Source organism: Bemisia tabaci, chromosome 1, assembly GCF_918797505.1.
Source record: "Bemisia tabaci chromosome 1, PGI_BMITA_v3".
NCBI lineage: Eukaryota > Metazoa > Arthropoda > Insecta > Hemiptera > Aleyrodidae > Bemisia > Bemisia tabaci.
In genome coordinates, this window is record NC_092793.1 from 42,425,133 (window position 1) to 42,448,582 (window position 23,450).

At 40.4% G+C, this 23,450-nt stretch overlaps 1 protein-coding gene across 1 annotated transcript in view; it reads left to right on the forward strand.

Annotated features, from left to right (window-relative positions):
• Window positions 1-23,450, forward strand: part of SNRPG (small nuclear ribonucleoprotein G) — a 65,788-nt gene that overhangs the window by 15,609 nt on the left and 26,729 nt on the right. Inside the window, exon 2 of the mRNA XM_019055667.2 lies at window positions 7,636-7,658. Within this exon, the coding sequence (XP_018911212.1) occupies window positions 7,636-7,658 (23 nt within the window). The remainder of the gene's footprint in view (window positions 1-7,635; window positions 7,659-23,450) is intronic.

Sequence of the window (23,450 nt, forward strand, 5' to 3'; positions counted from 1 at the left end):
AAATGCGAAGAGTCCGAAAGAGCTCCAATCTCCGAGCTACGGAATTAGCATCGAGTCCGAGTGCATCTTCTTGAAAATGTAATCGCGGAAGCGGCCTGTAAATTGACGGAGAGGTTGTATTACTCTCAACCCCCTGTCCCCCTTTTTTTTCGTTTCAGAGCGGGGCAATCAGGAAATTCACCTTAAATGGTGCCCGAAAATCTGCCATACTTGACGAGGGTCCCTTAAGAAACACGACTAGTTATTAGAATACCAGAAATACATGACGACCGCTCACTTTGGGGCCAAAAGTATCCATAAAACCCCCGCTGCCCCCCTAAATTGCACTTTTGAGGGTCAAGGTATTGTAGTAATTTTTCGTTGTTCGAGAATCGACGATGACTTCCACAGGATACTGCATTTTCGCAAATTAACTGATGAACGTCCGTGCCGATTCTTTCATTGAAAATGTCGTCCTTTGCCGGGGGATCCTTACTTTCCGCGTTGACAAAGGAGAAACCCGGTAGCAATCGACTTAGTTCATGCCTGCAAGTAATGTCCAACTTGACGAGGACCCTTGAAAAATTGTGACCTGTCGGAGGACCACAATCCTGGGACTGCCGCCCACTTCAGAGACAAAATCATCTATAAAACCGCCGCTGCCCCTCTGAATTTCCCGTGTGATTCTCTACAAATTCAAGGTTTTGTAGTCTTATTCCATTGCTCAGAGAATCTACGAGAACTGGTCCATCTCCTTAGAGTGGGCGGCAGTCCAGGGATTGTGGTTCTTCGACTAGTCGACTCCGACTTATCATGGCATGGGTCATCTTCATGTTGGACATTACTTTAGTCCTTTTCTCTCAGGTCTCACCTTTGTCGGCGTAGAAAATAGGGAAAAGAAATAAGATTTTTCATGTAAAAATGGGCGCGAACGATCCTCAGTTTATTTACGAAAGGGCCGTATCCGGCGGAAGCCCTCGTTGATTTTCAGAGCAACGGAATAAGACTACCAAACATTGAATTTGTTGAGAATCAAGAGTGAAATTTATGGGGGCAGCGTGGGTTTTATGGATGATTTCGTCCCTAAGTGGGCGGCAGTCCAGGGATTGCAGTCCTCCGACTAGTCACAACTTTTCAAGGGTCTTCTTCAAGTTTGACATTACTTTCGGGCATCATTTCGGTCTTTTTCTCCCGGGTCTCTCTTATGTCGGCGTAGAAAACAAGGGGAGATAGGTAGGGTGTCACTTATTTTTGAAATTTGAGGGAAGTTAATAAAATAAGGAACGTTTTTTCAAAAAAAAATTTTTTACCGACCTCTCAAGCGCCCTAAAGGACGCACGTGTCAAAATTGGTATCTTGACAAAATCAGTGTCGTTTCACTACGGACATCATCCAAATTGCGGTGCTTTAGAAAAATAATTTCCGTTTGGTCGCATCCGTAGCTGGAAAGTCGGCCAGTTGAGTCTGGCCGAAAGAACGGCCAGTTGAGGCGCGGTAACCACCCTCCGACGCGCCTCTCAGACCTTGCAGTGAACTCGAGCCTCTTGCTGCTGACACAGGGTTGCGAATAATTCATCCCAGCTGGAAATTAACCTAACCTAACTCTTCGGACCAAAATTTTGGTCATTTCACCGGATCTCTGAGGCTTTGGCCGTAAACTACCATTTTCAGGGGAAAGGTAAATCTGCTTACCAGGCGCATCTGTGGGTTCGGCTCATTCTAGCACTGTCGACCCAATTTCGCCGGCTATTCCTGAAGCTTACATCTTTCTTTCTCATACAGACAGCTTGACACATGTGTCTAAACCTCTTGTTTTCGCTATTTTAACGAAAGGATTAGTCTTCTTGAGGGAAAATATCCAAAACCATCGTTGAAGAGTTGCTTACAACCGTTCAGGACACTGTGTAGCCGGAGCTTTCATGTTTCAATCTCATTCTTGTCTTCAGTCCTCTTTTCGGACTCGAGAGTGTGGATCATGTTTTTTTTTTTTTTTTTTTTTTTTTTTTTTTTTTTTTTTTTAATTTTACGATTACGAACCAAAGGCGCCTTTTGGGGCGCTTGAGAGATCGATAAAACATTTTTTTAATTTTTTGGAGAAAATATTCCTTATTTTTTACATCTCATAGCACGTTTTGAGACCTGAGGAGCTCAAATTTTCTCAAATTTCAAAGATAAGGGACAATGCGGCTGAAATGGGTGGAAATAGGGGGGGGGGGGGACGGCCCTCCACACAATTCTGCTCGGCCCCTTCCAAAAAAAATCAAGAGCTCAAGATACTAATTAGTCTTGAGGTAAAAGGCATAGGGAATGTAATAAAACCTAACAGTGTTACGTTTTGAATGAACTAAAACCCACAGTAAGATATGATGTGTTTAAAACAAGTCAGCACTATTTCTATCATCTGTAATATTTAATTCCATTCAATTTGCCATTGATAATGGCTCAAAAATTTTCTCAAGACGTTCCAATTTTCAAAAATTTGCCGGGGAGGCCTCCCAGTTCCCCCTTACCCCAAATTCTATATCCCCCTGTGTCCCCTCCCACAGAAAATTCCTCGTTCCGCCCATGTAAGGGACACCCTAGGGAGGGGGAGAGATTTGACAAAGTCATTAATATTTTTCCTTCAGATTTTCAGACACTTTTAATCTAATTACAAAGAAAATCCTCTAATAAATTAGAAGAGCAATATTGACAAAATTTCCCAGAAATTTGTGATTTTCTAAAGGAAATTTGGCATCGTCTGAAGGCTCATACGGCGGTTTTCCTTGGCAGTATACTAGGCGGTATTTTCAGGATTCAGGGACGGTCTTTTTAACGGCAATTTGACACCAGTGGCTTTGATTTCGTTAAGTTATTATTTGGCCCACTACACTCATCTGTCTGACCGATTCAGTGCAGTGCAGTGGCTGGACGTCCGCGTCGATATCGCATCGCGCCGATATCGCATCGCGCCGATAGCGAAAGACGCGATCAATGCATGGGATTCCTGATTCCCCTGATCGCCGCGCGCCGCGACGACACCTATTTCTGTCCCCCACCAGAAACTCTGTCCATTCAAGAGCTGGTGCGCAACCCATTCCGCGGGCCGCCGTAGCTGTGTATGCCGGGTTGTGGGAAACCATTCGACGCAGGAACTTCGATCCCGCTTGTACATCATCCCCGACACAATATTGGCTTAATACTCCCCGTTATTGAATTAATAATTTTTTGTGAAGCATCTAGACCCGTGACTTCAGTCACGGGCTTTCAGCTAGTAAAATAATAATTGTAAATGGACACAGATGCTACAGAAAGGGAAAAAGGAAAGGTAAAGGAAATGAAATGAAATGAGGATATAATTTCTAATATGCAATCAGAGAGAATAAAACAAAAACATCAGATAAGTTTAAATGCCATGAAAGTTTAAGAAAAAAACACGAGTGAGCTCATTGCGATTCGGAACTCGAACTATACTTTCGTTGAGCAGATTTTAGACCCCTACGCCACCGATAATCTTTTTAAGAGGTAAAAATGAACTTCTGCTACTTCAGCAAGTCAAATCGCGGAAGGAGATCCATGGATTGTCTCTTTCCGCCACCCGATGGGATGACGTCCCAGTCAAATGCGTTTTTGAAGAAATGATCGATCGCCATCATCGCTTCATGTCCACACATCTATTCATGTGCAAATGAATGCACGCTCCGGCAACAAGGTTCTGTGACGAAATCAATTCATGTGCAAATAATGGCACGCTCCGGCAACAAGGTTCTGTGACGAAATCATTTTTGCCTCCAGAGTCTCCAAAATGTGTACATCTTAGTGATCAAATGCCGAATCACTGAGAAAAATGGCTCGCGGAGCGAGCCGAATGTCACTCGCGTAGCGAGTGATCGGGGGTCCAGGGGGCGCAGCCCCTTGGCTGGCCGTGACGGACGCGCAAAGCGCGTCCAGAACGGCTAGTAAAACTAAGTGACTATAAGATGGCAAAAACCTCTCTTAAATTCTCGGGGTCCACCAAGGCCACACACGTCCAAAAACTTACACTATCAGATTTAAGAAAAAGAGACAGAAAATAATCCCTTAGTAATAGGAAACTTAAAAAAAAGCAAAAACCGATTTTGTGGTTCACAGGTATGTACGTAAATCCCTCGAATGAACTTGAAATCACAAAATAGGTCGAGAATATCTAAATGAATTTTTCCCTTCAATTATGAGTTCCGCAACCAGCACGACTCGCTTGAAGCTTTCCATACACGAGCCGCACGAAACTGATTTTTTCTTTCTTACCTACTGATTGTGAGGAGAGCGGGAGCATTTACTTTTTCCTTCATTTATGCAGGATGCAACAAGCATGACTCTTGCGTTTGCAGAAACCCTTTCATTAAGGAGATCGCGAGAGCCTTTACCGCGTTCATTTCCAAAAGGGATTACTCCAGAATTTCACGAATTTTAATATTTTAAACGATTCATCTGTTCTTCTCTTCTCTCCTTCCGTCCATTGACAGAGATACAAAATTTTTCGGACTCACTGACGCGACTGGCTCGATGCTCTCAGTGAAGCTGTGCCTTTTTATCCCTGACGCCAGCTTCAGTCTTACCAGTATTGGACCCATTTTACCACATAGGTACATTTCAGACTCTTTCTATTAACTTCGCTGCATCTAAAGCCTGGTTGCCTTTACTGTAAGCTTACCATATGATTTGGATGGTGAGTAGGCTAAAAGTTTTCATTTATTTTTCCTTTTTTTCATTTTCAAGGAATGGTTCCCATTTGACACGAGGGTTTATTTAAAAAATTTGAATTAAGTTTCGATATAAAAAAACTCACACCCATGCTGTGATGTAAGTGTTACTCTCTGTTTTTTTTTTTTTTTTTTCCTTTATCTTTATCTTAACGGTAATCCACACTTGTTTACGCATCGAGCCGGTTGCGTCACTGAGTGCGAAAAATGTTGTATCTCTGTCCATGGACGGAAGGAGAGAAGAGAAGAACAGATGAATCGTTTAAATTATTAAAATTCGTGAAATTCTGGAGTAATCCCCTTTGGAAATGAACGCGGTAAAGGCTCTCGCGATCTCCTTAATGAAAGGGTTTCTGCAAACGCAAGAGTCATGCTTGTTGCATCCTGCATAAATGAAGGAAAAAGTAATTGCTCCCGCTCTTCTCACAATCAGTAGGTAAGAAAGAAGAAATCAGTTTCGTGCGGCTCGTGTATGGAAAGCTTCAAGCGAGTCGTGCTGGTTGCGGAACTCATAATTGAAGGGAAAAATTCATTTAGATACTCTCGACCTATTTTGTGATTTCAAGTTCATTCGAGGGATTTACGTACATACCTGTGAACCACAAAATCGGTTTTTTTTTTTTTTTTTTTTAATTTTCTGATTGTTAAGGGATTATTATTTGTTTCGTCTTTTTAAACCACATAGAGTAAGTTTTTGTACATATGTAGCCTTGGTGGACCGTGAGAATTTAAGAGAGGTTTTTGCCATCTTTTAGTCTCTTTGTTTTATCAACCCTCTTGGAGGGGTGAAAGGGAATGTTTTGAGTTAATAAGATGTAACACGTCAATTTCCTGGACCGGATTTTACCCGAAAATGTTTTTGAGGGTTTTTGGTAGGTTATATCAGCTCGTTTTTGAATGGGAAAAGGTGTGGCCATAAAATATTAAGAAGGTACTATTACCTATTTGATAATCCTGAATGAATGGAAAAGTAAACAACATCTGCTAAAGCACATACACATTCAGCGGAAATTTTAATAGCACCCACTGACTAGTGATCAGTCTGGAAATAGGTAGTTGAAAGTAGCGGAGCTACCTAAGGTTAAAATTGGTTTAGTTCTAAAATATTGGTTTAGTAACAGTTTGCTCTAAATTGAGCGCTTCAAGAGGAAAATCGGTCATTCTCATGAAATCCGCGATTGATGCGAACTATCAATTTTTTTATGATGCAATTTTCTGGGGTCCAATGTCACCATATGATCCTCCAAATAAACTTCTCTGTAGCAAAATTTTATCCTCTAAAAATTTGGTCCCGCATCATTTGGCAATAAAACCAATAGTTTTGGCGCTGTATAGAAATTTAGGAGTAAAAAGGTATACATTTTGGGAATTTTTTCAGTTTTTCGGTCATTTTGGGGTGAAATTGGTTTTGGTCGGCAGTTTTTTATGAGGTATCGGTAACTAATATATTTTGTATGGATTTTCCCATACTAGCGAGAACCTCATTTTAGGAGAGTTGGGTGTGGGTAAAAAGCTGCATTTTTTATAAATGACGGTCAGAACAAATCATTTGATTTGTATAGGCACAGAGGCGTGAGTGCTGAGCAACATGTCCGTAAATGGACTGCTCGATTTTCCTCCGTTGGAGGCCTTCGGGTTGGCTTTTTAGTCGCGTTGCGGCTAGCCGCTAGAAGTAAATCTTAGGAGTTGTAGGGTGGCTAACAGTAGAGGGCGTGAGCCGCGCTGCTAGTGTGGCTCCTGCCGGAGTTGGGCATTCTGATTTGCACGGCATCTCAGAGTGTTCGAGCTTCAAATCGGGACTGGCTGTCTATGCACACCTGATGATCGCTAACAAGCGTGAAACCGGTAGTGGCGCTGACAACAGGCCCGATTTCTTTACCCACACCCAACTCTCCTCAAATGAGATTCTCGCCAGTATGGGAAAATCCATACAAAAAATACTAGTGACCTACACCTCATAAAAAACTGCATTTTATATAAATAACGGTCAGAACAAATCATTTGATTTGTGTAGGCACAGAGGCGTGAGTGCTGAGGAGCATGTCTGTAAATGGACTGCTCGAATCCTCTTTTAGGATTTGGAAAATTTATGAAATCAGGATTTACTTGTAAAAAATCAGGAAAAAGCAGGGTTTCACTAGGATTTTCCAAAATGACAAAAACTTGATACCCTGTTAAATGATTGGCGAAAAATAAAAAAAAAAATCATAATGTGTACTAGGTGACTTACAATATCGACGGTGAAACTACCAAACCACGTATCTCGGTTTGCGACGTCGTAGACTTCCTGTCATACTTTATTTTTTAAATGAAAAACTACTCAACGTCCAGTCTTGAAAATTTCTGTAATTTTTCCTCTTTGTGCGGAGAAAATTCTGTGAAAATTTCAAGGAATGATATTGATTTGGTCTACTTCAAAAAAATAAAATGCGAGCGTAGATTTTTATACACCGCAAACGAGATACGTGGTTTGGTAGTTTCACCGTCGATATGTTGTGATAAAGCGATTAAAAAACCAATTAATCGTTTGTGAAAAGTTTTCTCGTGTGGTCAAGGATCGAACCCCAGACCATCGCATCGGTGTCATAAGCAAATGCGCTGCCACTAAGCCAACCGGTTCGCAAGCTTTCACCGGCACTCGGATCGTATTAAAAGGAGCGCGCTCAAGTTGCGCCAACTTGAGCGCGTGCTTGTGTGTTTTAATTTAATGTGATCCAGTCTCGGTAATGAATATCGTCAACCCTGATTCACTGAAATGCAACACAGGTAGATCTGTTGAAACATCACTGAGGCTGAATCGGATGAAGTTAAGTGTATGAACCGTTCGACAAATAACAGTTAACAGCAACACATCATGTTTTAATAATTTATTTCTATAAAATTATCATTACTAAATCCATTTATTACCCACTACATTTTCTGTTTTTTGTTTCAGGTACATGGACAAGCGACTCTCTCGTAAGTTTAATCTAAGTATCATCATTATTATGAACTTCGAAGGATTTCACGTTTTCCCTTTTTACTTTCTCGCTCCCGTAGGGTAGAGAGGAAGTATTGTCATTCTCAAAAAAAAAAAAAAAAAAAAAAAAAAAAAAAATTGAAATTTCATCATTTCTAGACGTTCTAAGGCCCCTGTAGTCAAAATAACCATACTTGAAGAAATGTGTGTCCGTCCCTCAGGCGTCCCCCAAATCTGTCTACAGCGATATCTCAAAATCTATCTGTTCGATTTCATTCAAAATTTGCACAGAACATCATATCTATGGTCTCCTTATGCACGTCAAACGATTTTGGGGTACGCTAAAATTTGGGGGGCTAGGGGACATCGTCAATTTTTAGCAAAATCACACGGAAAGCTCATTTTGAAGGACTGTAAATTTTGAAAAATGCCTTTAATTCTTTAACAGTGGGCATCAAGCACATCACCTGAGTCATTAATTTAAGTTCCTAAAAGGACTGTAAATTTTGAAAAATGCCTTTAATTCTTTAACAGTGGGCATCAAGCACATCACCTGAGTCATTAATTTAAGTTCCTAAAAGATCTTTGGACTAAACTCAAAATTCAAGGGATTACGAGGCCCAAAAATAGGGCACTTTGCTCCGCGACATCACACAAACAGCTCATTTTCAAAGACTGTAAATTCTTAAAAAAATGCCTTTAATTCTTCGAAAGTTGGCACAAGAGCACCACCTGGTTCATTAATTTAAGTTCCTACGAGGTCTTTGGACTAAACTAAAAATTGAAGGGTTACGCGTCATATAGCGAGGAGAGCACTTCGGTCACACGGAGAGCTCATGGACTGTAGATTTTGAAAAAATGCCTTTAATTCTTTGCAAGTTGGCTCAAAAGCACCACCTGAGTCATTAATTTAAGTTCCTAAAGGATCCTTGGACTAATCTCATAATTGCAGAGGGGCCGATAGGAAACGCTCAATTCTCCGATAAATGAGGCCGAACGCTCCTAGATATTAGCAGCAAACGCTTTGAGTCAGGTGAAACCTAGGAATTCAAATGCATTATATAATGCATCATATACTATCTCCAAAATTACTCCATAGGTATACACCAAGCAAAATTAGACGACTAATTAGGTACTTACATTACATACTATGAATCATCGAAGCTAACGCAAGAACTGACACTTAGATCTTTATTAGAAACTAATATGTTTGTTGTTAATGAATTTAGAATCCCGGCAGATTCCATCTTTCGCGGTTCCTTTTTACGAGGTACTGAACACAGATATAATATAACTAGGGGCCTGAGGCCGCTACGCGGCCGCTAAACACTGGAAGGGAACTGCTCGTAAGAAATCATAGAACAACCACGTTCAAGTTATTTATTATAATTGAATAACAACTTGAATTGACAATAAATTTTGAAAGAAGATATAACATGCTCTGAAATTTTGGAAAATGAAATTGGAATTTTGAATTTATCATTATTTAATAACAATTTAAATATATAATCTGGAAAAATTAATTTATTCCGAAAAATAATTTCGGACTTTTAAATGTGAAGTGCTAGTATTGTGATGCCTTGCATTTCAAAAAAGAGGAGGTGAACGGCCATTTTAACAGATGTTGTCATAATGGTCTTCTCAGACTTGCCAAGCCTGGAATCAAAGACCAACTTCGTGACCTCTTCTCCAAACCCATTTTCATGACCAACATTTTGAGGTACATCAGTTGTATGGCTTTTGCATCTCTGTCTGCTTCCAAAGCCCATATAATTTTGAACCAGATCTTCTGCTATCGAATACGAAAAATCATGGAGAATTTAAGTTTTATGTTGACCAGCTTCTCGAAAGAAAAATAAAATTTCAAAGGAAGTCTGCAACGTCGCAAATGGAGAAACGTCGTCTCTCATTTTGCCCAAAAATATGTATGTATAAAATTGAAGGCATTATGACTGGCCTCTCTCAACCTATATTCGTATGTAACGATAAACAATGGGACGCGTTTGCTACGGCGCCTTGATATAACTATACAACCTCCACGGATGTCCGTATTGCGTTCAAAAAATTGAAGGCGTTTTGACCCTCTGCTCATAGTACCTGTTGTTGATTCTATCGACAAACGCGTTGGTCGGCGGTGACGGGGACTTGATGCATTTTTTTAAACTTGATGGATGTCCGTATCGCACCGACTGAAGTGCGAAACCACGTATCTCCATTGCGCTGTTTCAAAATTTCCGTCCTTAATTCATCTCTTCCATGAGAAACAATCCATATTTACGACTTTAAATTTTGAACCAAATCTTCTGCTAATAAATTAAGAGCAGATGACAATGTGGGAGACCACGCTTTAGCAATTCAATTACATAAACATGTGCAACAACTCTACCCAGAACATTTTCTTTTAATACATCTCTTAGTAATTGATCCAATTTGCTATGAAAAACTCGTGAAACTAAATCTGGACGATCTGCAACAGTTTCTTTTGGCGCTAAAGCAGCGGTTATTTCCGACCATTTCGGGTTACACGTCATTGTCAAAATAATGTCTGGTTTGCCATACACGCGGACAATTGCTATGGCATCTTGATATCTTTGAATAAGATTACGGGGGCTGCCTTCAAAAGAAGATGGTAAAACTACAATTCTTCCAACATTCATATTATCAACTCTTGCTTTATTCAGAACAAAATCTTGCAACCCAGCATACTGTTCAACTCTGAGTTCGGACTGATGCTCTCTAATATAATGAAGCCTCTCACCTTCGACACGAACATATAAATCTACAATGTATTGTTGAAATAATTTCTTTGATTGGTGAATATGGGAAAATGCTGTTCTAATGGCAAACCTGTAACACGCGAATTGTAGCATGGTTTCATGTTTGCGATTTGGCTGCTTGCGTGGTCCATTATGCTCCATTTTAGGATCCCAGCCTGGTTCACCATGAGGATAGAGCAAAGGATAAATCATTGGATCACAATGAGGACTTAATACAGATATTTGGTTGGCAGAAGATTTGGTTCAAAATTATATGAGCTTTGGAAGCAGACAGAGATGCAAAAGCCATACAACTGTCGTACCTCAAAATGTTAGTCATGAAGATGGGTTTGGAGAACAGGTCGCGAAGTTGGTCATTGATTCCAGGCTCGGCAAGTCTGAGAAGGCCATTATGACAACATCTGTTAAAATGGCCGTTCACCTCCTCTTTTTTGAAATGCAAGGCATCACAATACTGGCACTTCACATTTAGAAGTCCGAAATTATTTTCCGGATAATCAAGGCATCACAATACTGGCACTTCACATTTAAAAGTCCGAAATTATTTTCCGGATAATCATTTTCGATAAAATTATCAGTGCTCTGCCGAAATGGATTGAGGTTATTTCCCTGTTCAGCCCTACGTCGTACATTATCCATCTCACTGAGGTAGCCATCATGTCGCACTTTGCGTCGCGCGGATAAATTGCGAGAAACATTGCCACGCTTCGCCGGACGCCCACGTTTTCGACTCCGATCCATTCCCAATATTAAAACGAATACGCGCACTTTACTAAAAATTCGGGATTCTTCATACACGACAAATATTAACAAAATTCAAAAGACGACGCGCACTGTACGAAAAAATCGGAATTCTTCATAAACGACGAATATCCATGACGAGATGACGACGAACGCCTCGGGCAGCCGAGTCATCAGCTGACCGAGAACGAACAGCACGGGGAAAACGAAAAACCGCGCATCTCCCAGCGGGACGAACGGGATAAGCGATCTTTCGGAGGGCGCGAGGGGCGCCGAGCCTGACGCGCGATCCCCGTATTCTTCCCGACCCCGCGGGACCGGGACGGTCCCGCCGGCACCTCCGACGCCCGGATCGGCACGACGGTCGCGGCGCAATTTCGAAACAGAAATCGGGCTTACGGAATTATATATTAGGATACTACACAAACATGATTGATTTAATGATTGATGTTAAAGCGCGTTATAACCCGTCCAGATTTGTTGACGTTTTTGTTGTTTAAATACACGAGGATACGAGCAGCAAGGAGGTGGTGCTCTCTATTGTTGTCGTTTCGACTGACGGGGATACGCGCTAGGGAGGTGGCGCTCTCGGCGTGCGGGTGGTGAACCATTTCCAGCAGGGAGATTCGCCCGCCAAAATTAAAGTTTGAGCGATGCCAGGCGATAAGCGTTTAGTTTTAAGACTATTAAAACATCGAATAGTCATTCTACCCATTAAAGTAGGTTTTTGATAGCTTTTTACCGTGATTAAGGAAAGATTATAATATACAGGGTTATCCAAAAGTCACTGACCACCCCTGTAACTTTTTTCCAAATTGAGATAGAAGTTTGAAACTTTGGCAATGTTCTTCGGTCTAAAGTAGCAACTTTTTGGTCCCCCCAAAATTTTGGGGAGCGGCGCTAACTTTTTTTTTTCAAATGGCAACCCTCCCTTTGTGATACCTCATTCGAAAGATAATAAGAAAAGAAAAACTTTGCCGCAAACCGCAGGTCAAAATGTTGATTTTTGACAAAATGGCGGCCAGTCAAAGTTGAAAATGGCGGAAATCTGACATCTCCGTTGTTTATTGATAGATCGGCGTTAAATGCAGCATCTTAGGGTTTTTCGAGACGAGAAAAAGGATTCTGGCATTGGTTTTCCAGAAAAGTCGGTCCTTTTCAAAATGGCGGCCTAGCGCGGGAAGTGGATATTTAGGCTGCTTATCGTTGGATTTGCATGAAACTTGGTATTCGGGGGTATTGCGGCACGAGAAGAACGAATCTTCATTGGATTTTTGAAATTCCGGCAAATTTCAAAATTGCGGCGGAAAAATGGCGGGATATCAGTTTAACGGCTGTTTACCGATGGATTTGCATGAAATTCGATATCGATTATTAAGTATTTCAACAATCTAATGAGAGATTCCTTTTTATGTAGCCAAAACCACCAGGATATCGAATTCCATGCGAATCCATCGGTGAACAGCCGTAAAACTGATATCCCGCCATTTTTTCGCCGCAATTTTGAAATTTGTCGGAATTTCAAATATCCAATGAAAGATTCGTTCTTCTCGTGCCGAAATACCCCCAAATACCAAGTTTCATGCAAATCCAACGATAAGCAGCCTAAATATCCATTTCCTGCACTAGGCCGCCATTTTGAAAAGGACCGACTTTTCTGGAAAACCAATGCCAGAATCGTTTTTCTCGTCTCGAAAAACCGTAGGAAACCGAGTTAAACGCCAATCTGTCAATAAACAACGGAGATGCCAGATTTCTGCCTTTTTGAACTTTGACCGGCCGCCATTTCGTCAAAAACAACATTTTGACCTGCCGATTTCGCCAAAAATTTTCCTTTTTTATTATCTTCAGAATGAGGTATCACAAAAGGGGGGTCGCCTATTGAAAAAAAAGTTAGCCCCCGCCCCCCCAAGGGGGGGCTAACTTTTTGGGGTACCAAAAAGTTGCTACTTTAGACCGAGGAACATCGCGAAAGTTTCAAACTTTTATCTCAATTTGAAAAAAGTTACAGGGGTGGTCAGTGACTTTTGGATAACCCTATATAATCGTATCTGAAGTATGATGTCAATGAATCGAATGGATCCTAATGAATCGTAGAAAAGCTAAGATTTTTCAGGATCATCGTCTTTCATAGGAGGCATCATTAATCAATGGGCCTGTTGCAAACTTTTGCTGGAGCAAAAATAAGAGTTTTTTCCTATAGATAATGCCTCAAAAATGCCGATGGGCGCATCGGCAAAGTCTGAAATGCACTCATAACTTCACAATCCGCGTAAGAAATTAACGTTTTTTTTTAGATTCCCGCTCCCAAAACGATACTACGGCACAGGTGAACATTCTGTTAGAGGAGTCGCTCCATCGTCTGCAATATTCATCATGGCGGACGTTTCCGCAGTTCCGTGCGTAATTCGAGGAGAGTTCAAGGTCAATCAAGGCGGGCGAGGAAAATGTGAACGTAAACACGCCGATCGTTATCTGGTCTAATCCTGCTCAGGTGTTATCTCGTCCCATCACACGTGTTTTGGCGGATTGGCGTCGGCCATGATGAATATTGCCGACGATGGAACGACTCCTCTAACTAAATGTTAACCTGTGCCGTAGTATCGTTTTTGAAGCGGGAACCTCAAAAGGCCGCAAATCTCTTAGGCAGATTGCGAAGTTATGAGTGCATTTCAGACTTTGCCGATGCGCTCATCGTGATTTTTGAGGCATTATCTGTAAGAAACAACTCTTAGTTTTGCTCTAGCAGAAGTTTGCAAGAGGCCCATTATCTAATTGAAGATGCCTCATAATATCGGTAAGTCGAGTCTGAATCTACGAATTCATCACATATCGCGAAGAGATTTACAATAAAGTCCAGTGGTTTTAATAAAAATTTCCTAACTATTATCCTGCGATCAAAGTTCCAGTGAAACTTTATGATTTTGTGAAATTGGCAATATTTTTCTAAATACTCTAGTAGAAGTGTCTATGCCGGCGCGGAGCCGGCAAAAGCGTGATAATTTTGTTCGATCCTTGCAACATGATGGGGGGACGAAGTCCCCTCCACATGCCGGCGCGAAGCGCCGCCGGTACGCGGGCTTGCGCCGCGCATGAACTGGCCGGAGGCCAATTTTTACTTTTTCATTCATCACCTTTTATGCCAGTCCGGCGTCGCCAGATTGTGTGATAATGTGAATATTTTACACAGGTTTGAAAGGGGAAAAGTACTGGAAAAGCTGCATATCTGGAAACAGTAGAGTCTGGAAAGGACCAGAGGCTTCCTTCCTGTGAAAACCCATGATTTATCCGGAAATGTTATGAAAACAAATTGGTTCCGTTTGAAGTATCAAAAGTATTCTAGGGAAAGCTATTTTAAATAATAATTTTAAACGGACACAGATGCTGCAACAAAATGAAAAATAAAAAGGAAGAAAAGACTAGAATAAATCGTGAACAGATGTGTTTTTCTGATTTCTTGCCTTCAGTTCATATTAGACACTTATTCCTTGTTTTCTCTTTCAAGCAGGTATTTTACTTTACATAAGATAGTGCTTGACCCCCTCCCTCCCCCTCATCCCCTCCAGTCAGGCGCCTCTTAACAACCCCCCCCCCCCCCCGAACGCCTCACTTGATATATTGAATTAATATTTGGGGGTGCCTCCGAATACAAAAAAAGAAAGGGGACCGTTCTGAGGATTCGTCTCTAATCAGCGCTCCTCGCCGGTTCCCATTGATATTTTCTGATAAATGTGCGCTTAGCACCGATTTTAGCCTGTGCCAGGTTTGCGTAACTCTTCCCCCTCGATCAGGTTTTCAAGGAGGCCATGATCTCCCTCTTATCTCACCTTTTTTCCAAAAAAGGATATACCTACTTATGCAGTCAGAGAGAGTGAAAGAAAATCATCAGAGAAATCTTTATGCAATGAAACTATAAGAAAAAACACAAGTGGGCTCATGGCGATTCGGAACTCGAACTTAACTGTCGTTGAACAGTTTTCAGACCGCTATGCCACCGATGAACTTCTTAAGAAGTGTAATGATGCATGGTGTTGCCAGAAGTACTCTGGAAGAAAATGGGGAAGGAGAGGAGGGGGGGGGGGCTCAGGGAAGGTGGCGATAGCGAGGGACGTGTCCCTCGGATCAGCCACCAACGCGCGAGCCAAGATGTCCTCGAGGAAGGTGGCGATAGCGAGGGATAAATCCGTCGGATCGAGCCACCGACGCGAGAGCAAAAGGAGTAGAAATGGGGGGGGGGGGGGGTTTCAAGAATTCACTCGTTATAGATGACGACTACATCTTTAATGATCAATGTTTTTACATATCAATTTCATCGTAACGAGGAAAAGCATGATAAAGCATCGTTCGACTCGTGCGAGATCCTTGGGTTTGAATGTCTATTGCGTCCACGCATCAAGTTTAACGTCCGAAACGATTATACTAGAAACTCGCGCTCTGCTCTGTTACCTCTCTCGTGCTCTCCTCTCCGTCTGCGCGTGCGCACCTCTTGACAGCTCTGATTCGGCACTGCAGTCGTCATCCAGCGAAGTTGACCGGTCATGACCGATCCTTAACGTGGAAACTTTCGCATCTCCTCACATTTCTCCCTCCGGGGAAAAATATGATTTTGAAGAAGATAATATTTTAATCCTAAGAGAAGAGGTGCAGAGAAAAGAAGAATGCCTCCATAATCAAGGATAGTTCCTGTGGGAACGACCGCAGTCGTCTAATCAAAATCCTGCGCGCAGCCGATGGAGAATCAATTTTATAAAAGGAAAATACGGTTAGAAAAGAGAAGAAAATAAGAGAAAAATTAAATAGAAGAAAGAACAAAAGAGAAAAGAATTAGATCAATAAAAAATCAAGAACGTAGGAAAAAGGAAACTGGAAATAAAGATGAGAAAAAAGGGTAAGAAAAAGAGAAAAAAAATAAGAGTAAAAAGATAAAAGGGAAAAGAAAGGAAAAGAAAAAAAATTGAAGTGAAAAAAGTAAGTGAATAATGGAAAGAGAAAGTTTTTATGTAAGTTAGTACTTAAAAGTTCAGAGAGAAAGAAAAAAAAATGAAAATCGAAAAAATGAGACTAAGAAAGAGCAGAGCGAGAGGGGTGGCGCTGGACTCACTCCAAAGACATTGAATAGAGTAGACCGTGCGCTGTGAAATTGAGCGGTAGCCACTTCTCTTCCATTCGCATGCCGCACTGACCGATGAGTGCGGGAACACTGAAACGGCACCGGTGAGGTAGTGAGCATCAGCTGTCCCCACCCCAGCTCGAGGTAAACGAACAATGCGCTTATACGAGGTTGGTACGGTTCGGCTCAATACCACCTACCCATACCTTTCAGCGCAAAAAGAGGTTAGGAATCCGTGGTAAAGACCAAAATACATGGCATCTTATGGGAACTGTCGGGTTCTCCGTTGTTTATTTAGTAATAAGTTCGTGAAAATTAGGAAAACACACTTAAAGGAGTTGCAGGAATTTAAGTGAAGTTATTCGAATGATATTTTATTTATCATTTATTTTTTCTCTATTGAGTGCGCGAAGTTTTTTCCGAATTATAGTCACCCATTATGTGTTCACCCAATGGTTGATCCCTCGTTCTTGTTCTTTTTTAATTAATATTTTGTTCGCCTGACCCCAACTGAGTAATATTTATCATCGTAAGCATTTATACACTGAATGTCATCTTGCCTTTGTAGTAGCCAGTATATTGGTAGATTAATTGCTAGTTTCCATCGAAATGTGCTGTAAGTTCTTACTGAGCTCCCGTTCTGTCCTAATTTTTGCTCAGCAACCCATGATGGCACTGCTGTGGAAGCAAGAGATGAGTGAATAGTATTTTATAACATAAAGAGGAGAGTTTGATCGATCGTGACCTTCCAGATATCCTTATCTTTTCATCGTGTCTTAGGATGCAGCGATCATGTGCATTTTGAAGCACCCATCATTTTGCGGCTCTTTTCATATCATTGAAGCATGTTTACTGCCACATGCCGAAGGACATCTGCATGTTTCTCTTTAATTCAGATTGTGTGCCATTAATCTCGTATTAATGTGAGCTGGAAAGCAATCTGTCTCTAGAAAAGCCTGTTGTAAGTCTCGTTAAACTCTCCTAGGATGGATGATGACATTTTTTTGACACCTTCAGGTAAATTAATAGATTCAAATTTTATTCTTAATCTCCCTTCACAGACATTTTGTCAATGATTAAAGTGAAGAACTCTTACATCTATTCTGTCAATACAGGTAATGTAGAAGGTGGTGCCGAGGCAGTGCAACCACATATAGATTCTGTTGCGAGGTCACAGTGTAGGATGACCTATCAGCTAATAATGAGAATGACACTTTGGTCAGGCGCATGCACTTTTTCACGCCAACAAAACTCAATTATCTCGTAGTGAGTGACACGAAAAGTGGCAGCTGAGATACTCTAGCTACAGTTTAAGGGTTGATTGGCCTGGTTGACAAACCCAGATCCTTTGAACAAGGCCAAGATATCTGCGCTTCATCCTGTAGACAACTTATTGAATCCAGACCTGCGTTTCCTTGCTGTGATACAGAAACGTACATTCCTCCATTTGCTACAACCTTCTAAAGTTTTACATAAACTTTATATTATTTGTTCCTTTTCTGCAAACTCAGGGGGTTAGTTGATCCCTTAAGGTTCATCTCTGCCTGGCCAAATTAATTCCTACTTCTAGATTTTTTCTGGATGAATCTAATACTTGTAAGAGATTAATTTCAAAGTATACTTACCCACTTTTTAAATATGTTTAACCACTTAGTCATTCAGCCTTGACAGTTACATATTAGGTAACTAGTCCAGCCTCACATTCAATGAAAAGTTCAATTTGTCTCTTTGACCTTCAGCAGGCAAGCTTTTAATGCTTGTCATGTACCACTATTTCTCATGCAAAGAAGAGCAGTGATCGGCACTATTCTGAGAGGACCACCTCAGTAAGTCTTTCTTTAATTTAACTTCTAGTTAGGCCAAGGTAATGAATTCCAGTACCAATATTCTGAGAATAACTTGAGCCGTAAAAATGCACATTTTTTAAGCAGTAATAGCAGGCGTAAAAGTCTCTGGACTCCTCAAAGAGGATGGTTCAATTTCATGCTTAAAATGTTACTCGAATTAATAATTCTTATCTTAGGTTAGTTTTCAGGCAAAAAGAATGGTGCTAAACAAGACATGACACCACGCAGTAGGGGCTTGGAGGACAAGGTGCGCAAGTGCAGTTTTTGCTATTTCAAGATTACATGTTTAAAGTTTCGAAATTACACAGAGCCTTGTGGCAGAAAGAAAGTTCAAGCTCAATTATACATTTGATTTTAACAGTGATTTTTTTACTGAATATATTTTAGGACTAGAGTTGATGAAATCTTTTGTCACCTCAATTTTTCCAAGAACTGCACTTACATGCCTTGTCTTCCACACCACTGATAAGGAACCTTATTCACTAAAGCTTTCAGTATTCTATTGTTGCAATTTTTCGTAAATTAAAGGTAACAGGAGGGGATCACTAGTGCGAAAACTAAAGGGGGGAATTTTTTAGGGGCATCTGGCACTGTGGAGAGTATTATCAGAGTGAATTTGTCGTTGTTAGTGCCATCGAAGTGCATTAATGCTAATTTGGACCGTGATCTCAGCACTGTAGCTTAATCATTCCACAGGACAAAAATTAGTCCCTTGATAGAGAACTAACTCCTACGTAAAAATTTGGACTGTGGTCTAGGTGGGCGAGTGAGTGCTACGTTCAGACACACATTTATCAAAAGGATGTGAAAAATGCAATGAAGACAAAATGAACAGGAAACAATTATATATTCTTGAACAGAATAGATAGATGTAGAACATGACTTAGGTATCCTTGACTTGAAAATTTGTCTTATGAGCTAGGCTGGCACCAATGACCTGACTTAGAAACAGAGCTGGCATTGGGATGACACGAGTACATCTGCAAAAAATGAGAAACAAGAGGGAAAATTAATTAGGGTAAGTGTACTGCGGTAAGAAGAAGATACTATTTTGTTCACTTCACACATGAATGCTGAGTTTCAGCATTATTAATTTCTCGGTGCTGACAAAGATAGGTGTACATTTGTACTGTTTGGTGATTTTCTTCAATTTTTTATCCGTCAATCGATACTTCTCACAATGAAAAGACGTGCTCCTGATTCATAAGTTTGACTTAAAAACTACTCCTGTTTTACAGTCGAATTCATAAAAATTATCAAATTGACACTGGTACATCTACAACATGTAAAATAATTTAAAATAATGTACAAATTTAAAAAATGAAATTGGTAAATCAGAGAGGGATTCTGCATTACAATTACAGATTTAGGTTTAATCATTATCATTTTTCAATGAATGTCGGGCATTTTAGAATTGAAAGGTGGATGCCTCAATTAAAATTTCAAGAATTGTTCAGACAACTCTACTCACCTGAATATGGCAAAGATATTCTTGATTGGGAAAATTGTCTTATGATTTAGGCTGCCACCAATGACCTGACTTAGAAACAAGGCTGGCATTGTGATGACACGAATACATCTGCAAAAAATGAGAAACAAGAGGGAAAATTAATTAGGGTAAGTGTACTGCGATAAGAAGAAGATACTATTTTTTCACTTCACACATGAATGCTGAGTTTCAGCATTATAATTTTCTCAGTGCTGACAATGATTGGTGTGCCTTTGTACTGTTTGGCGATTTTCTTCAATTTTTTATTCGTCAGTCGATACTTCTCACTTTTAAAAGACTTAATCTAGATTCCAAAGTATGATTAAAATGATGACTAGAATGAGACTACTGAATATGACAGGATGAAAACTAGGTTGGTGTCACAATCGCTGTATCGAAAACTATTGACAAGTAAGGAACTGTCTGAAGAAAAATCAGCTTCTCTCAGAGAGAAACTTTTTGGAAGCTCAGGGCAAGACTTTGAACTTACTGGTGTCTTCAAGACTTTTGAGCTTGCTCCATTTTTCACATTTCAAGCTTGAGCCCAGGATCTGCTGCAATATACTTGGTACTGTGATTTCATTATTTTGAATGATTTTAACACTAAAATCTTGACTTATCTTAAACGCAACTTTGATTTTGGGTAGTGAGTGGAAATTTACATCATCCAAGAGGTAGAATAGAACATGGTTTTCCGCTTGAAAAGTGAGAAAATTAGTGAACTCTTTAACCTTTGCAGTTCTTAATTCCTCAAAACTTAGAATGCGATCTGCTTGGATCGCTTCTCTTCTTGCTGCTAGAGCAACTCTCTTATCAGCTAAATCTGCGGCTACGGCTTGGGCATGAGCCTCAGGTGTTCTCTCGCATTGGGGTAGGTCAGTAGAGTGTTCAGGGGGCCAATCCGGAAATAAAGAAGGGAAGGCTTCATCGGTTAGCTTGGGGACTCTGCGAGGCAATTCAATAAAGCCATTTTCTGCGGTATTTATAAAATCAGAGCAGATAATGTGCTGTGGAGCAAAATGCTTAATGCAAACGACATGGTATTTGGTAACTTTACCGCGTAGATCTTCTCTCCAGATGTAGTGAAGCCACTTGTTTCTCAGCTGCTCGTTTTTGGGGAATTGGAAGGTGGACACAGGAGGAGAGCCGGGTCCATTAGAGCGGCAGTCAGGAACACAACAGTATCTCACCATTTAGCATGCACACTTACTTATTCTTAACATAACCAGAATAAAAAATATATATTACTTGTTCATTCCGACAGCTGCGAGACCTGGAAAAGAGATTTAAAGCATCCAAAATTGCAGTCCTTCAAGGGGTCCCCAGGTCCATGAGAACCGCTTCGAAGGTCTCCACTCAAGTGTAAAACACCACATTTGACCGCGTTTGAAACGAAAATCACGGGTACAAATATCAACGCAGTTTAATAAAACTTTAGTTAGAAACGCGCACTTGAAAATAAACTGAGTAAAGGCATAATGATCGCGTAAAAGAATGATAAAACTTTAATTCGATAGAAGGTAGAAGCGGACCCAGGTAAGTTGGATTCTGCATAAACTTGAAAGCTTAATTTCCTTAAATTTGCCTCATAACTCGCAATACAGACTCTACTACTAATATGAAAATCAATTTTTACCTCAACACACACCGAGTACTGCCAAAAATCCAAAAACTTATCTGAATCCGGCCTGCCTCTGAACCTTGGAAGAATGACCGTTAATTTTACCATGGATACCTAACCTCCTAGCTTATTTCTCGGCGGTGAAAGGTATGGGTAGGTGGTATTGTTCGGCTCCGAAATTTTTAATTATTAATTGATTAGTGCGAATACTTTCGGCTGATGTGTTCTTTAATTATAATCAAATGTTTCTGTGTGAAGATGTGATTTAGTTTTCATGATTAAAACACCACACAACTCTCAATTTATGGTATGCTTACACGAGCAAATTCTTGATGAACCGGGCAAGAGACAAGAATGATTATGTCCCGATGATAATTTTTCAACTTTGACTACATTTAGCCTTAAGGAACTACTATTTTTGGTTCATTTGTTTTACTACCTATCTACACAGGAAACTAATACACGACACAACAACGGATCATGAACTAATGGCACATTTTGTTCTTCCTAAAATGAGCCAGAAATAGCAGTTCCTCATTAAAAATTGTAGTCAAAGTAGTGTCTTCAATTTCAAAATAGTGTCGTTTCCAGTTTGTGATATTTATTTGTGATAAATGTCATGTGCAGTAAATGCTCTCAGCATCTTGCTGAAAACATAGCGTAAGTGCTGGGTTTTTTTAATTTTATAGAGGGAAGTAAGGACCTGATAAAAACTGATCTCATAGAATCCACTGCACTGCAATGTGCAGAAAAATTGAGGCACTGGGTGCCAAAATGACACTTCTTGGTTGCGATGGTTCAAAATCTCTACTAATATTTCATCAGTGAAGGAAATGCATGGATTTTCTTGAAATTTAAACTACAAAAACCCTCAAAAACATTTTTCGGGCAAAAAATCCGGTCGAGGAAATTGACGTGTCACTTCCTTTTAATCAAGTATAAGATAGGCAAAAACCTTTGATGAATTCCCAAGGTTCACTAAGACTAATAATCATCAAAAAGTTCCAAAAACTTACTCGAAAGGAAAAAAATAAAATGAAAAATAAATCCCTTGCCAAAAATAAATAAAAAACCGATTTTGAGATAAATCCCTCGAATGAACTTGAAATCACAAAATCGGTCGAGGATGTCAATTGAAACTTTCCCCCCTTTAATTATGAGCTCCGCAACAAGCGTGACTCGCTTGTACCTTTTCATACACGAGCCGCACGAATACATCTCTTCTTCTCTCCTCTCCTTCCGTCCATGGACAGAGGTCCAAAATTTTTCGGATTTACTGACGCGACCGGCTGCGGCTCGATGCTCTCGGTGAATCGGCGCCTTCTTATCATCCCTGATGTCGGCTTCAAGTCGGTTGCAGTTTCACCAGTCGACCCATTTTTCCATAACCACATGTTAGACTTTTTCGAAACATGATTTATCTGAAACATGGATTTTTTTAAGGGAGCTTACCATTTGCTTTGGACGGTAGGTAGGTTGTAAGTAATAATTGTTCTTATACTCTATCAGTTAAGTATAAAATACATCTGTACCATTGGATGACATTTCGACAGACACGTTAGGTCCGGACAAGTGAGGGGATTTCTGAATCGCAAAATTATTAGTGGAATTGTTATAGTGGAGGAGTTGAGTCCCTTCACGGAATGAGCCCCACTTAAGTCGACAGGTTGTACGTGTTTCTCTCTGACTAATGTGTAATCTTAGTAATCCACCCATGTTTACGCACCGAGCCGCAGCCGGTCGCGTCAGTAAATCCGAAAAATTTTGGACCTCTGTCCATGGACGGAAGGAGAGGAGAGAAGAAGAGATGTATTCGTGCGGCTCGTGTATGAAAAGGTACAAGCGAGTCACGCTTGTTGCGGAGCTCATAATTAAAGGGGGGAAAGTTTCAATTGACATCCTCGACCGATTTTGTGATTTCAAGTTCATTCGAGGGATTTATCTCAAAATCGGTTTTTTATTTATTTTTGGCAAGGGATTTATTTTTCATTTTATTTTTTTCCTTTCGAGTAAGTTTTTGGAACTTTTTGATGATTATTAGTCTTAGTGAACCTTGGGAATTCATCAAAGGTTTTTGCCTATCTTATACTTGATTAAAAGGAAGTGACACGTCAATTTCCTCGACCGGATTTTTTGCCCGAAAAATGTTTTTGAGGGTTTTTGTAGTTTATATCAGGTCGTTTTTGGGTGAATGAGTACCTAAAGG